The sequence below is a fragment of the Centropristis striata genome, chromosome 3 (genome assembly GCF_030273125.1).
Source record: "Centropristis striata isolate RG_2023a ecotype Rhode Island chromosome 3, C.striata_1.0, whole genome shotgun sequence".
NCBI lineage: Eukaryota > Metazoa > Chordata > Actinopteri > Perciformes > Serranidae > Centropristis > Centropristis striata.
In genome coordinates, this window is record NC_081519.1 from 7,937,790 (window position 1) to 7,951,354 (window position 13,565).

The window sequence follows — 13,565 nt, forward strand, 5'->3', positions numbered from 1 at the left end:
ATTTATGTAGCTATCTTTAAATTCAGAACAGCTGAAACCACAAGCTTTTATGGAATTTCTTTTTGAAAGTCAAAGTCATGAGCAAATACAATAGGCTTTCAGTTTTTTCTACATTATTTTCACTAACTATCTTGCAGAAATGAAGGTTGATCTTATGTCTTAAATCGTTAAGATTGATCCAATTTAAACCTGCTTAAGTACATTCACTTTTATTCTTACAATTTAAATGAATGAAAAGGTCGCCCTTTATATAACTTTTAATTATATGTTTTTTTTTAAAATAACAACCTTCATCTTTTTTAAACAAAAAGCTTGAAATAGATTGTTTATTTATTTTGACGTCAGACCTCAGCTGAGCTGTAAAATTCCACTTAGTACCCTGCAGAAGGATGTGGAAACATCACCTGCCACCACAGTTAAGGCCTGTAATGACACAGGCCACACAGCTAGAGCAATGACAGTTTTGTGAATCTGGGTCGGCTTTTTTTCAAAGACTGATGGGTAGGTAGGTGTTGATTGTGGTTAGTTTCTAGGATGTGGAGGTAAAGTTTCTTCCACTCTTAAATGATTTAAGAGACTAGTAGGCACAAAGGTGTGGCCCATAAATCTTTCTGCCTGTCAAACTAGGTTAGCACACAATATTGAGTTTGGATACTATGAAAGGAAAGAAAAAAAATTCAAACTTGCACTTAAGAGTCATAAGTAGAGCAACATTGTCTTCACAGTTTCCTCTGCGTCATTGATCTGAATATTGCGGGCTTTTTTAGCTGCAGCTGAGACATTTGTATGTGATGTTATTTCACAAAACTTAGACTCCGTCCAGAATTTAGTACCTGGAGTGGTTTGTGTCCCCCTTTTGTGTTTCTTTCATGCTGATGTTTGTGTCTTGTTTGACCATAATCCGTTAAAATTCCTTGATGATCTATGTTCTGAGGGTTGCTTTAAAATTTCACAAAAAATAACTCTGCAGTTTTCTTGTATGCAGTCATACCAGAAAGGCCGTTCTTGTGCCGCACCAAAGTCATGTGAGGGAGGAAGGAAACAGTCTCCCCTGGCATCATGTGATCATTACAGAAAGTAACAGCATGCAGCATGTAAATGAGCTCACATGCATGTTAACACACACAGGGCTCGTTCTTAACTTTGAAAAGGGTTAGAAAAGCTTTATTAGGTTAAGTAGTAGTTATTACAGTGTGTTACCTTGAATTAATGAACTACATGTGTCTTTTATCGAGGTGTACGTTGTAGATGTTTTTAATTTCCTCTCCACCTTAAAGATGCCGGGTTACTTGCTTCACAAATTTTCTTTTGAGCGTTTCTTTTGGATTGATCTGGGTTTGTTTTTTTCAGTTGAATCAATTTGCACAGTCGTTTCAGTTGTTGACAGGTTAGTCCAGTCAATAGTCAAACAGCTTAGTGTGCTTAGCACTTGGTCCCTAAAACAGCTCTGTGAATAAAAAGCACCAATGAAAGTGTGTTTGATTCCAGTTCTCACTGTAACAGCAATATTTAAATATCGTCAGTGCAGCTAATATTCAAAACATATTTATTTTGTGGTGCACATTGTATAATATTTTTGTATATTTGTTGTAGTTATTTTATTTTTATTTATTTTATTTTATTGTATCTCCTACTTTTTACTCTTAGAATATTTTCACACTGGAGTCTGTAACTGAAGTAATTTCCCCCCTGGGATTAATAAAGTACTTCTGATTCTGAAGCCACATCAATGAACCAACTGAAAAAGATACAATTTATAAATAAGAGCTATCCAAAAAGTCCTCCAAATACTATATTACAGTGCTGCAGTGTTGGTAACTACAAGTGAGGGAAATAAATTAAGTCCAAATTTAGTGATTTTTATTACACACACTAAAAAGATTTTTCAATCCATGTGCAATAAAACCTGCCTTTAATGAACATGTGATAATGGTTTTCAAACACTGGTGTTCACAACACGATATAGAGGTTTTCAGTCATGAGGTGACCAAAGCAGTGCATCATGAATAAGAGGTGGGAGGTAGAAAAGAGGTGGGAGGGGCCAAAAAACGCAGGGCCTCCTCCATTTTACAGCACAATAGAGGCTGAAGTGGTTCACCCCTGTCCCTCCCCTTTTCTGCCACGTGGTATATTCCAACCCAGTATTTAAATCCGGGAGCTTGGAGGCTGTGCTGTTCATGCACTGAAAACCGGTGTAATCCAGGAAGCAGCTGAGAGACAGCGGCAGAAAGAGAGAATCAGAGGAAACGGGGAAAAAAACAACAACTTCACCAGCACACTTGAGGTGCTCCATTACAACAGGAGAAGAAAAGATAAGATAAAAAGAGGGAGGATTGTGTGATCCCGTTGTTAAGAACAGCTTGTGCTTAGGAGAGAGCATATCCTGTCGCTCTCTTCTCTCTCTTTGCTGTCATTCTCTCTTTCTAACTGTGCCAGTGGGGGGAGGGTGCATCGGCCGTCCCAGGCCTAGTTACATGTCCCAGCATCCCGCAAGAGCTCAGACAAGGCCACTGCGACCGTAACGGACAGGGAGATAGAGGTACTGTAACCTATGCTGCTTAATGAGAAACAGTCCCTTATGCTGCAGAGTATTTAATGTTAATACTGTGTTACTAGAAGTTACAGCAGTTCTGTGTGAGGCATGGTACTTATCACTCCAAAAATACTGCACAAGCAAGCTCACGGTGACAGATGAGGTGTGAGTAAACACAGTTGCTGTGTACTGGAATAAGCTGACAGCAGGAAGCAATCAGTGGGAGGAAATGTAGAAATGAGAGGGGGGTATTCATTAACAGAGAGAGAAAATACGTCATGCATGTGTTAGGCTGCTCTGTTGCTATGATGCTGATGATGTAAAGCTTGATGTGTGCTATAGTTTATTGCAGAGTCTGGCTGTTGCAGAGAGTAAACATTTGGGGCATCTAGTCCCTGCTGCTGTTTGCTACAGTGCTGTGTGATGCAGTAATATTACCCAGTGGATTAATTACTGAGATCCATGCGAGTGTGCCGACGCAAACAAAACATACAGATTCAGATGGCACACATTCTGCAAGGTTGTGCAGTGCATCAGTTTAAGTGTTTAAGTGGCTGATACGACACTACTTAATATCTTATTTAGACTTGCATCATCAACACTGTACTCGTCAGGCACTTTGTGTGAGCAGACAGATACTGTGAACTGCTTGGGTCTCAGTTTTAAAAGTCTAACTGAACATGCTGACCTTCCTGTTGTTTATTAGGGCAGTGTTTTTGTGAGAGCATCTTTTTTGTTTGTTGGTGTATGTGATGGCAATGATTAGTGACTTATCTGTCTCCTAAAGGCAGTTTATGTTATAGAGAGCCATGAAATAACAGTTAAGATGAAAACCACAGTATTAGAATTCTATCTTGTTTTTGTGCATGAATTGAAATGTAATTTTATCTTTCCTTCAGTCCGTCTTAATGTTTTTTGGAAAAAAGAAAATCATGCACCAACTGTTCACAAAGTGAATTTGCAGGCAGTAGTTTTCAGCCGGCAAATTTCCTCAGCCATGTTTGTTCCCTTGTACGGATCCCTAGAACTGATAATATATTTTCAAGATGAAGACCTGAAGTAGAGGTTTATTCTCATCTGTGGTTGCTAAGGAACATCTGAAGCGTGTGTCATCACTCTTCCTCTCAGCAATGAAGCGAGATCTCTTTCTAAACATTGGAGCCACAACTGCAGTAGACCAAAATCGTAAATTAAAACCCATTACTGTAAGGTACTATGAAATATTTTTTTGTTTTATCAACAGTTTCTCTCATTCTAAGATGCCCATCATGCACTGCTGCTGCGTGACATCTCTTTCTGTACATGACCTTTGCTGTCGTAACAGACGTCAGGCTCGTATTTGCATCAATTGAAATATAATTATAGCCTGTATTTAATGAGTTGGTCTTGTGGTGATAATGGTACACACAAGCTGATTGTGTTCATGTATCTGAATAATACATCACCAAACATATGGTCAGCTGTTAAACAATAAGTAGGCCTGGGCAATATTTCAATATTAATTGTTTATTGATTTTTAGCAGAATCATATTGTGATAACACAATAAATACATTAATGTTCTACATCTTTACAAGAGGACCACATTAGAAATAAGCCTTCAGGCTTTATTGTGTTTTTATCCTCTTTGATTTTTTAATGTATGTGATGATATATTTTGCGTTTTTTAATCACCAATAAAATCAAACATTCAATAAAAACTTTATATTGTAAAGGTTAATAATGTGGCGCGAATTGTAATCGAAATATTTAAATTAGCTTTTGCAGTAGAACTGTTGATACATATGAAATCTGCTGTCATGTAATGTTTAAAAGTGGAACACAGTTTGAACATCAGCTGGTATTTAAAATGTATTTTTGAATGCATTTTCCATATATAAGACATTGCAGAAACTTTGGTGCAGTTACACAGGCCGTGCTACACACCCTGACTAAATGGGGTTATGTCAGGATGTGTTATTTTAAAACAGGTAAACAATCCGGGAGAGGAGGAGCACGCCTAAGTCATCTTCACTTCAGTTAAAAAAAAACAGACCTTCTAATAGTTAATGCAAAATAAAATTATATTTTCCTTTTGAGAGTTGAGTTGAGAGATCCAGCCTCTAACTTGCTAATATCTAAGTAAAAAGGAGAACTATCAATTATCTATTTTATACTCAACTGAAACTCTAGTTTATTTAAGCATTACTAGACCAAAATTAAAAAAGGAATTGCAGGCATTGTGAGGTCACATGTAAGATGTAGACTTAAATTAAAAGTATATTTTTTCATTGTTTCTTTGAGACATGAACTGCTTAAACTGTCAAAAAGATGCCATGGAGTCATTACAGAAAAAAAAACATTAAAGCAAGTAGTGCTAAAACTTGTTTGTCGTTCTTTTGATATTTGTGTACCCAGCACAGTGTGCTTGAACCCCATGCGGATGAGACATTGCAAGGCCAGATGTATTCACCAAAATGCCTCTAACCTTAGCTGTTGTTATTTTAATGAACCATGTCTCATTGACATTGCTTTGAGAGTAGTAGTTTCCAGCGAAATGTGGTGCAGTTGATAATTGATGAAAAATACATACATTATTTCTTGCGCTCCCGCTCTATAATTGATATGTTCATCACTTACAGAGGATAGAATAAATATAGAAATTAAACTGGGAGATAACTGACTCCACAAGTAGGAGATCTCATCAATTCTCTCAGTATTATAATGTTTATCATTATGGGAAGCTTTAATAACTGGGGCTCATGGGACTTGATATTTGTTGCATATAATTTAGTTTTATTGTCAATAAACACAACAAATAACTGAAATTGACGTGGTCAAATTGATGTTGATTGATCTGCTTATAGAATATTTTCAAAGACATTGTTGTACAATGTTTTGTCACTACTTCAGTATACGGCACTGCCAAAACTACTGCTGTTACTTTCAGCCTGAGGGACAAGAAGGATGAGAGCTCTAAGGAACATATTGATCCTGACAGAGCAGAGGCAGCGCCACAGATTCTAGATGACTGTGTCCCTGGTAGGGTTCAAAAGAACAGGTGGGCAGTGTATGTGGGCGGTGTGCACAGTCAGGTCCCAGATGTGAGAGAAAGCTGAGATGGAGAGCTTTGTCAATATTAGTCACTGGTCTAAAAATTTAACTTACAGTGGCTTCATGAAGATAGAAAGGTCGATGTCTAAAACAGATAAGATGCACTCACACAGTAAATAATGTGTTTGAGGGAAAGTTAGAGGCTGGGTTTCTTTGACAGTCTGTGTGCCAAGTCACAGTGGCATGCACTCTGGATCTGCACAATGGCTTGAAGCAAACAACAAAACAAAAGTTCAGGATTCCCAGAAATGCTACCAAAAAAACTCTAGCTCTCTGTCCCAAATGGGACACACGGATTAAATTTGTCTTAAGGACAAGCCCACAGTCTAGAGTCAAAGTGTTTTTTTATGGTTTGACTCCATCATGGCCCAGACATCAAAGATATTTATCTTTATTGACTGTGTTATATCATCTTAGCTGCAACACTGTCAAGACAAATCAACAGTGCCCTTCTTTGTTTACATGTCTAGCTCCTACTAAGACATTTTTTTAATTAAACGGTAACTGAAAAAAATCATCCAGACCTCTATGACTAATTAGTCTATCTTGAAGTTTCTCATCATAAACTTGCTCGTGCTTCTGTTGTTGTTGTTGTTGTTGATGATAGTCGTCTCTTGGTTTTATTGGTTTTGCATGTCAAAACAATGCAAGTCTAACAGTGTGGAGCAGAATATGAGCCAAAAAGCACAGAGAGAATCTGCGAGGCAGAGTTTTATTCTTCTGCTTTCCTTTATTTTTAATGTTATAGTCTGCTGAATTTCTCCCTGTGTGTTTGTGGTTACATGTAGGTTAGTGCTCTCTACTATCAGTCAAGTCAAGCCAGTTTTATTGATAAAGCCCTCTATTACAAATCACAATCAGTCACGATTATTTGCCACACAGGGCTTTACAATCTGTACAACATAGTCAATCCTCAGAGCTACACAGTACTATGATGATGTCACTGAGATAAATAGAGTTTGGGGTGCTGGATTAAGAGTAATCCGTGGTGGACAGGCCGGGGGTTTACATAGATACTATACTGGGGATGACTCTGTTTGGGTCTGTGTCTGTACTCTTGTACTACTTGTCCATGTTAAAATGAACATCTTTGTATCCACAGATAAGGGCTGTGTTTTATCAAGAATGATGATGATACATATCATGATATAAGGGTGATTCAATATATTGCAAGATATTTAAGATACTGTAAGCAAAGTAATACTTATCTCTTTATACATCCATGGTGCACCCTTATGCTACTACCCGTCTCAGTTAACATTGTTTAAAGTCAAACCAAGATGAACCACGTGTTTATAACATGTACAAAGTTTTGTACAACTCCTATAGATATCCACCTCAAAAATACAGTATTTATTGGGCTATGCTGATGCATGTGTTCTCAAACACTCGTTATGCCCTTGAATATATGATTGTCAGCAGATTGTGGCAAAGCTAAAACCCACATCCTTTAAATCTTGTATGTGCAATATTGGAATGTTTTAAAGTGGCACTGTTAGTATACCGTGGAAAGTTACCCTCTGTCTCTTGGAGCCAGACAGCAGATGGCAAAGACTAATTGTCACAGGCCAGACACGGTACCAATAACGGCAGCAATTATAGAGGACAGTCAGTGAACACACCACTCCCACAGCCATAGACTTATTATGAGTGAATAACTGTATGTGCACATAACCATGGCACTCTTTAAATTATGGTTCTCATTAAGTATAATCCATCTCTCTCTTTGGAAAGTACACAGCAGTCAGTAATTTTGATGTTCCTCTGTGTCCATAAGACTTTAGAGACAAAGGGATTTTGTCTTTTGGTAGTTTTCCTCTCTCTTGTCTTCGGTTTAGTCTGAAGTGGAGCTGGCGTCATCTGTTTCCAGCAGGTCTAGGTAGGGGAAGGCCCCTCTGTGTCATTGTCAGGTGTGTGTGTGTGTGTTTGTGTGTGTGTGTGTGTGTGTGTGTGTGTGTGTGTGTGTGTGTGTGTGTGTGTGTGTGTGTGTGTGTGTGTGTGTGTGTGTGTGTGTGTGTGTGCACACGTGTCAGTGTGTACATGTGGGTTAGGGCAATTCTGTTTCAAGTATGTGTGCATGCCTGTGTGTGATTGAAGTGACACACTATCTATTGGTACAGCTGTCTTTCCTTAAGCCGGCTTCTGTTCTTGGACATAATACAAGGATTTTCATAGAGCCACAGCCACTGTCACCAGAGCTTCATAGGTAATCATGGTTATGCCCTGTTTGCGTCTGTTTAACTTCTGGCTGCCTGTTTGCAATGTCTTTGTGTTTCATATATTCAAGAAATGTGTCTGTGTAGCTGAAGGAAGGAAAGTTGCTCAATCTTGAAAACAGTGGCCATTTGTCCAAAAAAAATCAAAACTAACATTAAATCAAACCTAATCAAAGTGCCACTGATGGGGATGTGGTGTACACATGCAAAATAAGCTTATGTCCATGCAAAGCTGTGGGTTTTTATGGTTTATTTTTCCAAACCAAGCAAGCAAACAAAAGAACAAAGAAATCATGGCTCCTGATGCCTCTCTTGTGCTGGTAAAAAACACAGGCCCACCAGGGTGCATGCTGGTTCTCTACCTACCTACCTATATAACCTCAGGTGCCCACAGTTTTACCCCAATTCCCATAGAAAATAAAATGACTATTTATGCAACACACAAACAATAATAATAATAATTAAACTAAACATACAGCTAGCAAAAGAAAATATTATCAAAAATCAAATCAAATTAAAAAAAACCTAGAATAATCTAACAATACCCAACTAAATACTAACAAGAAATAAGTCGCTTCTACACACTTCATAGCTTGTCTGTGGTTGTGTCCTGTGAGATTAGTCATGTGTTGAACAGAATGCAATGATTTGCAATTGTTTTTCTGACCTACCTTTAAATGAAAATAGTTGCTTTTTGTATTAGCTGTTTCTCCGAAGTCTATAGCTTTTAACTGAATGAATCTGCACTTGTGTTCGTTTTAAGGCCCACATGAGTCTAAGCTGTAGTGTACACATGGTCTGTGGTTTTAGAAAGCCCAAATTTAGCTCACTTTGCCCACTCAAACCACCACTTGTTGCAACCTTTGGTAAACCAGATATAATTTCTTTGCTATTTTTGTCTGTGATGGTACTGGTTAGCTTTGTCCCTTACATATTTGTCTGTCTCTGTCGTCAACAGACTGTAAAATGATGAACAATTATTAAGTTTGCAGGGAGTTTGGCATCCTTGCCATTTAATTAGCTGTGAGCTGACAAACACCCAGATGGTCCTTGTGTATCTGAACCCCCACAAGTTCTGTCAGTTACTACACATTGCACATGATTGGTATGCAATTGGCTGTACACTGTGACTAAATGAACACTATAAAAAGTCGAGTTGTATATGTGTGTTGGTGTGTTTGGAGAGATGTCTTTCTATCTCAGATGTTTTGATAGTAAACATTTACGGAGTGGAGGCCTTATCAGTCCAACTTAACAGTTGCATAAGAACACAACACAGTATTTTGCTGTCTGTATTACCTGGTGAAATGTATATGACTCTCTCCCATGGCCACTATGCTTAGTGTAAAGAATACATTAGTTAACTGGTGGTTCTGTTACTTTACTAATCTTTTACTTAAAGCACCCAATAGCTGATGAGGTTCTAAGATCGCTACGGGGTGGACCCCTTCCTTTATGACAGACTTTTTAAATGTTTAGCTGTTGTACTGCTTTTATCTTTTTGTTGGTTGTGGCTGTTTTATGTTTGAATGTAGGCTCATGTTTGTAAGTGACCATGATTGTTTTCAAAATGCTCAGTTGTAGCAGTTTACTTGTTTATTGTGCTCATTGTCTCTGCCTTTACTTCGCACCAGGACCTTAAAGTAAAGTAATTATTCACACCTGATTTTGAAGTCTTTGCGGATCTGTATGTTAATATCACATGCTTTAACTCTGTCTCTCTGCCTACAGACTTGTGTGGTGCATCCGGGCCCAAACCCCTCAAGCCCCAGAGATCACTTCCAGGGACGCCTGTTTCTCTCACACACTACCCAATCGACCTGCGAACATCAATGGAGGAAAAGTACAAAGAGATTGCTGAGGTACGAATTCAAAGCCATACTGATTACATGAGAAACTAATGTATGTTTTTTGGCTGGCTTTCTGCCTGGAGAATGATTTCAGCAACCAATATCTCACTAGTTTAACACGAGAGGATTTTGTTTTGTAGATTTACTGAATTAAGTTATCAACAATATTGCCTTAAAAGTGTGCAATTCTGAATCACACTTATTCAATATCTGCCTTGGCCTTTTATGGCCTTATTTGAAGGCAAATGTAGCTGGTAGTTTCTAGTTAGACCAGAGTCCCCCATATGTCCATAGGTGAATGTTATTTGACCTGTTTTTCTGATTTATGACACCATAAACAATATGACTATTATTTGCAAATAGGAGCTGTTCACACGCAGCATGGCGGAAAGCGAGATGCGAAGCGCTCCTTATGAGTTCCCTGAGGACAGCCCCATCGAACAGCTGGAAGAGCGACGGCACCGCCTAGAGAGGCAAATCAGCCAGGACATAAAGTGAGGAAATGCAAACACGGTGTCCACACAAGGCCAGTAAAATAAACTCTCATCAGTATCTCTGACACACAGAGCTCTCCCCAGCCCCCGTCTTTTACGCACAGTCTTGCTTTCACCCGTGTACACACGCTTATCAGCCTCCAACATGCCAGTTTGTGATCTAACTAACCCCAGCAATCAGTGTGGTTAGCTAACTGGCCTACCCAGCACATTGCACCTGTTGTGGTGTTTAATCTTCTTCTGAACAAACTTTTCTAAGGAGGCGGTTTCTGTCTTGGTTGCCAGGGTCCATGCTATCGGCAGCACTAAGCTGATCGTTGGTTCTGTTACATGCCACCCCTGCAAGCCCCTGTTTGCCCCTCAGGGTGTTCCACCACTAACTGATAATATTTTTGTGTTTGTGCCAATCACTTAATACGTAATATGCTTTGTGTGTGTATGTATGCATATATATATATATTTGTATGTAAGAGAGTGCTTGTTGAGTGTGTTAATGTAAGATCTTGTGCGTATATATGGTCTATCTCCCTTTGTGTGCTTAATTTCTTCTCACTACCTCTGATGCCTATCTGCCCTCTGCTATGCCCACACTATCCTGCGCTGCTGCATATCACCCCAAGGCTTGAGCCAGAGATCTTGCTCCGAGCCAAACAGGACTTCATGAAAATCGACAGTGCTGCAGACCTAGAGTGAGTGAGATATGCTTCAGTATGTGTGTTTTGTGTTTTGATTTAATTCTTTGGTAGTTTATTTTTTTCAGTTCATCTCAGTTTTGCTTGTTTTCTTAGAAATGTGCGCGACAGCTACTTAATGTTAATGTCTAGTCCAAAATTATTATGGAACTGGTGAAGGTACTTTTCAGTTCAGTTCAGCTTTTATTTCAAACATGTGCGAGTAACACAACAACATAAACACAAAAACAAATACATCCAATGAGAATAATCAAAACAAAACAAAAAATAGCAATAGTCAAAATAAAACGCTGTAATTTGAACGCAACATGTCCGAAAAGGAGTAGGATGAAGCATATGCTTATTTAAACCTACCCCTTCTCCACTACTCAATTAACACTTTTTTTTTTTTCCCTAAACATACATATTTAAATAATACATATTTACAAAAAAAAAAAGAAAATAAATAGATTACATAAACAAATACATGAATAATTTATCATTTATGAAAACACCCGGTTGTTAAAGCCCTTATTCCTCATTGTACCTTGTGAAAACCATGTGTTTGTACCGCTTTTTTAACTGGATCATGCTTGGACATTACTAAGCGATTATCAGCATCTTGCCCCTGCTGGTGACTTTATAGATGTACAGATGTGTACCTTGTTCTTTTGTTTTGTCACCTCTGTCTAAATACAGCAAGTGTCTTAAGTTTGAAAGTCTAAAGCCTGTACTTGAAAGTTTTATTGATCTTGATTGGACTACCTGTTTCCTTGGCAATCTCCTGTTTACCCTGAGAAATTTTTACAGTCCTTGTTGGCCAGCCAGCAGGTTAACTAACTTAAGTTTATAACAGAAATAGATTGACATCTCACTTTGAAAAGTATTCACATTTATTGACGTGTGTTGACTTAAAGTTACAATCTCCAAGATCCCTGTTTTGTTGTCTTTGGCACCACCTGTGGCCATAGGTGTTTATTGCAGCTGTGTGTAACTACAACATCTGGATTATCTTTTCCTTCATTTACTTTTCTGCCCCTCTTTATATCCACATGGTTTTCATCTCTTCTCTTGTTTTAAACTCTATCTGTACCTTTAAGGTTACTGAAGGAGAAGAGTGTGGACACTGTTGATTATGGCTTTAAGGAGAGGGAGATGCCAATGGAGAGAGACTACCAGCGGGTCTCTATATCTGGAGAGGAAAAGTGTGGGGTGAGCAGCTGTTTTAATTGTATGATTTTTGTGTTTTCCTCAGCAGTTAAACTTTAACTCCAGTTAGACATATTCGTATTTTCATTACTATGTGTTGATAACTTCCCAGGTTCCCTTCACTGACCTGGTAGATGCTGCAAAGTGTGTGGTGAAAGCATTGTTCATCCGGGAGAAGTACATCAAGCGATCCATGCAGTCCTTTTGCAAGACCACAGCTCACGCCCTGCAGGACCTGGGGATGAAGCCTCTGGAGCTGGCACACTACGATGATATAGCAGAGACCCCTGTAGATGCTGGTAACTCATGCACACACAAAACATGTTCTGATACAGATAGGAAGAAATAAGTGTTAGAAAGTGTATATCAGAAAAGACAGAGCCACATGGTGCAGGAAACACTTGTTCTGTCCGAAGGGTTTTGTTGAATTCCGTAGAGATGAGTGTTGTATCCCACAAGGAGGCAGTAATATCAGAGTTATACACTGTGACAAAACATTTTTAGTTACTTCATATACAGTTGCACAGGAAAACCCCTTGTGTAGCCTCCCATTTTGTTTTGGGAATACCTGTCAACATAGAGCCTTTAAGCATGCCTGGCCCTGTTCTACAGGGGATGCTTGTTTCTTTTCATATTATTTCTCAGAACACCAGGAAAGATTGCATCAGCAGGTGTCAGTGGGCTGTTATATACAAGAGACATCAGGGACAAAACTGAAAATTGCAGTCTAATCCAGCTAGAACTGTAACAGTTACTTGATATTAGTTGAGCAACCTGAAAATGTACTATTCTGCATTTCTCTGTCTTGTATGATGGGAAACAGAATGTCTGTTCCTGGACGGTTCATCTGACAAAATAAGTTATGTAAAGTGTCATCTTCATCACAGGGACTTTGTGATCATCATTGTTTTCATTATTCTCTGACATTTTACTGACAAAACTATTAATCAATTCATTGAGAGAATGATTTTCAGTGTAATCGATGATTAAAATAATAATTAGCTGCAGCTCTAAATCCTTCACTTGCCCCAAAGGACCAAATAGTGTCTTTCTATTGGATTCTAGTTATTCTACTCCTCTTTACTATAATAGAGGTTACTTACTACATTAGCAAAGTGTTTCAGCGCTCTGCAAGCTTGTCTCATGATGTAATTAGGGCTATGGTAACATGAGACCTTTTCTTTCAAAGGGCTTTTCCAGGACCAAAACTAATCAGTGTGTTCAAGCTAAAAAAAGTCTTTCAGATAGATACATACATATATATACAACACTGAGATAGCTTTAAAATACCAGAAATAAAGTAAGAACTAGCGAAACTAATTACCTCATCCACACCCTGAACTAGTGGGCAAAACCACTGCGCTGTGCATGGGAAAAACACTCCCCTGACAGCTGTTTTTTTATTTTGATTTGTTGTGCTTTCTTTATTTGGCTTCCAAGTTCTAATCTAGATGTAATTATTAAATGAAAACACAGTAGTCTCCCGGGACCACTATGTAAT

At 38.5% G+C, this 13,565-nt stretch overlaps 2 protein-coding genes across 4 annotated transcripts in view; one reads left to right on the forward strand and one right to left on the reverse strand.

Annotated features, from left to right (window-relative positions):
* Window positions 1-13,565, reverse strand: part of eps8l3a (EPS8-like 3a) — a 188,079-nt gene that overhangs the window by 155,103 nt on the left and 19,411 nt on the right. The window lies entirely within an intron of this gene.
* The window catches only part of LOC131967174 (AMP deaminase 2-like), a 34,524-nt gene that overhangs the window by 11,319 nt on the left and 9,640 nt on the right, over window positions 1-13,565 (forward strand). For 2 of the 3 annotated variants that reach the window (XM_059328623.1, XM_059328622.1), the window contains 5 exons: window positions 9,572-9,702; window positions 10,054-10,184; window positions 10,805-10,873; window positions 11,956-12,067; window positions 12,177-12,363. In XM_059328623.1, coding sequence (XP_059184606.1) covers window positions 9,572-9,702; window positions 10,054-10,184; window positions 10,805-10,873; window positions 11,956-12,067; window positions 12,177-12,363 — 630 coding nt within the window. Of the gene's footprint in view, window positions 1-2,236; window positions 2,540-9,571; window positions 9,703-10,053; window positions 10,185-10,804; window positions 10,874-11,955; window positions 12,068-12,176; window positions 12,364-13,565 lie in introns of those variants that run through there. The other variant, XM_059328625.1, reaches the window with a different exon arrangement.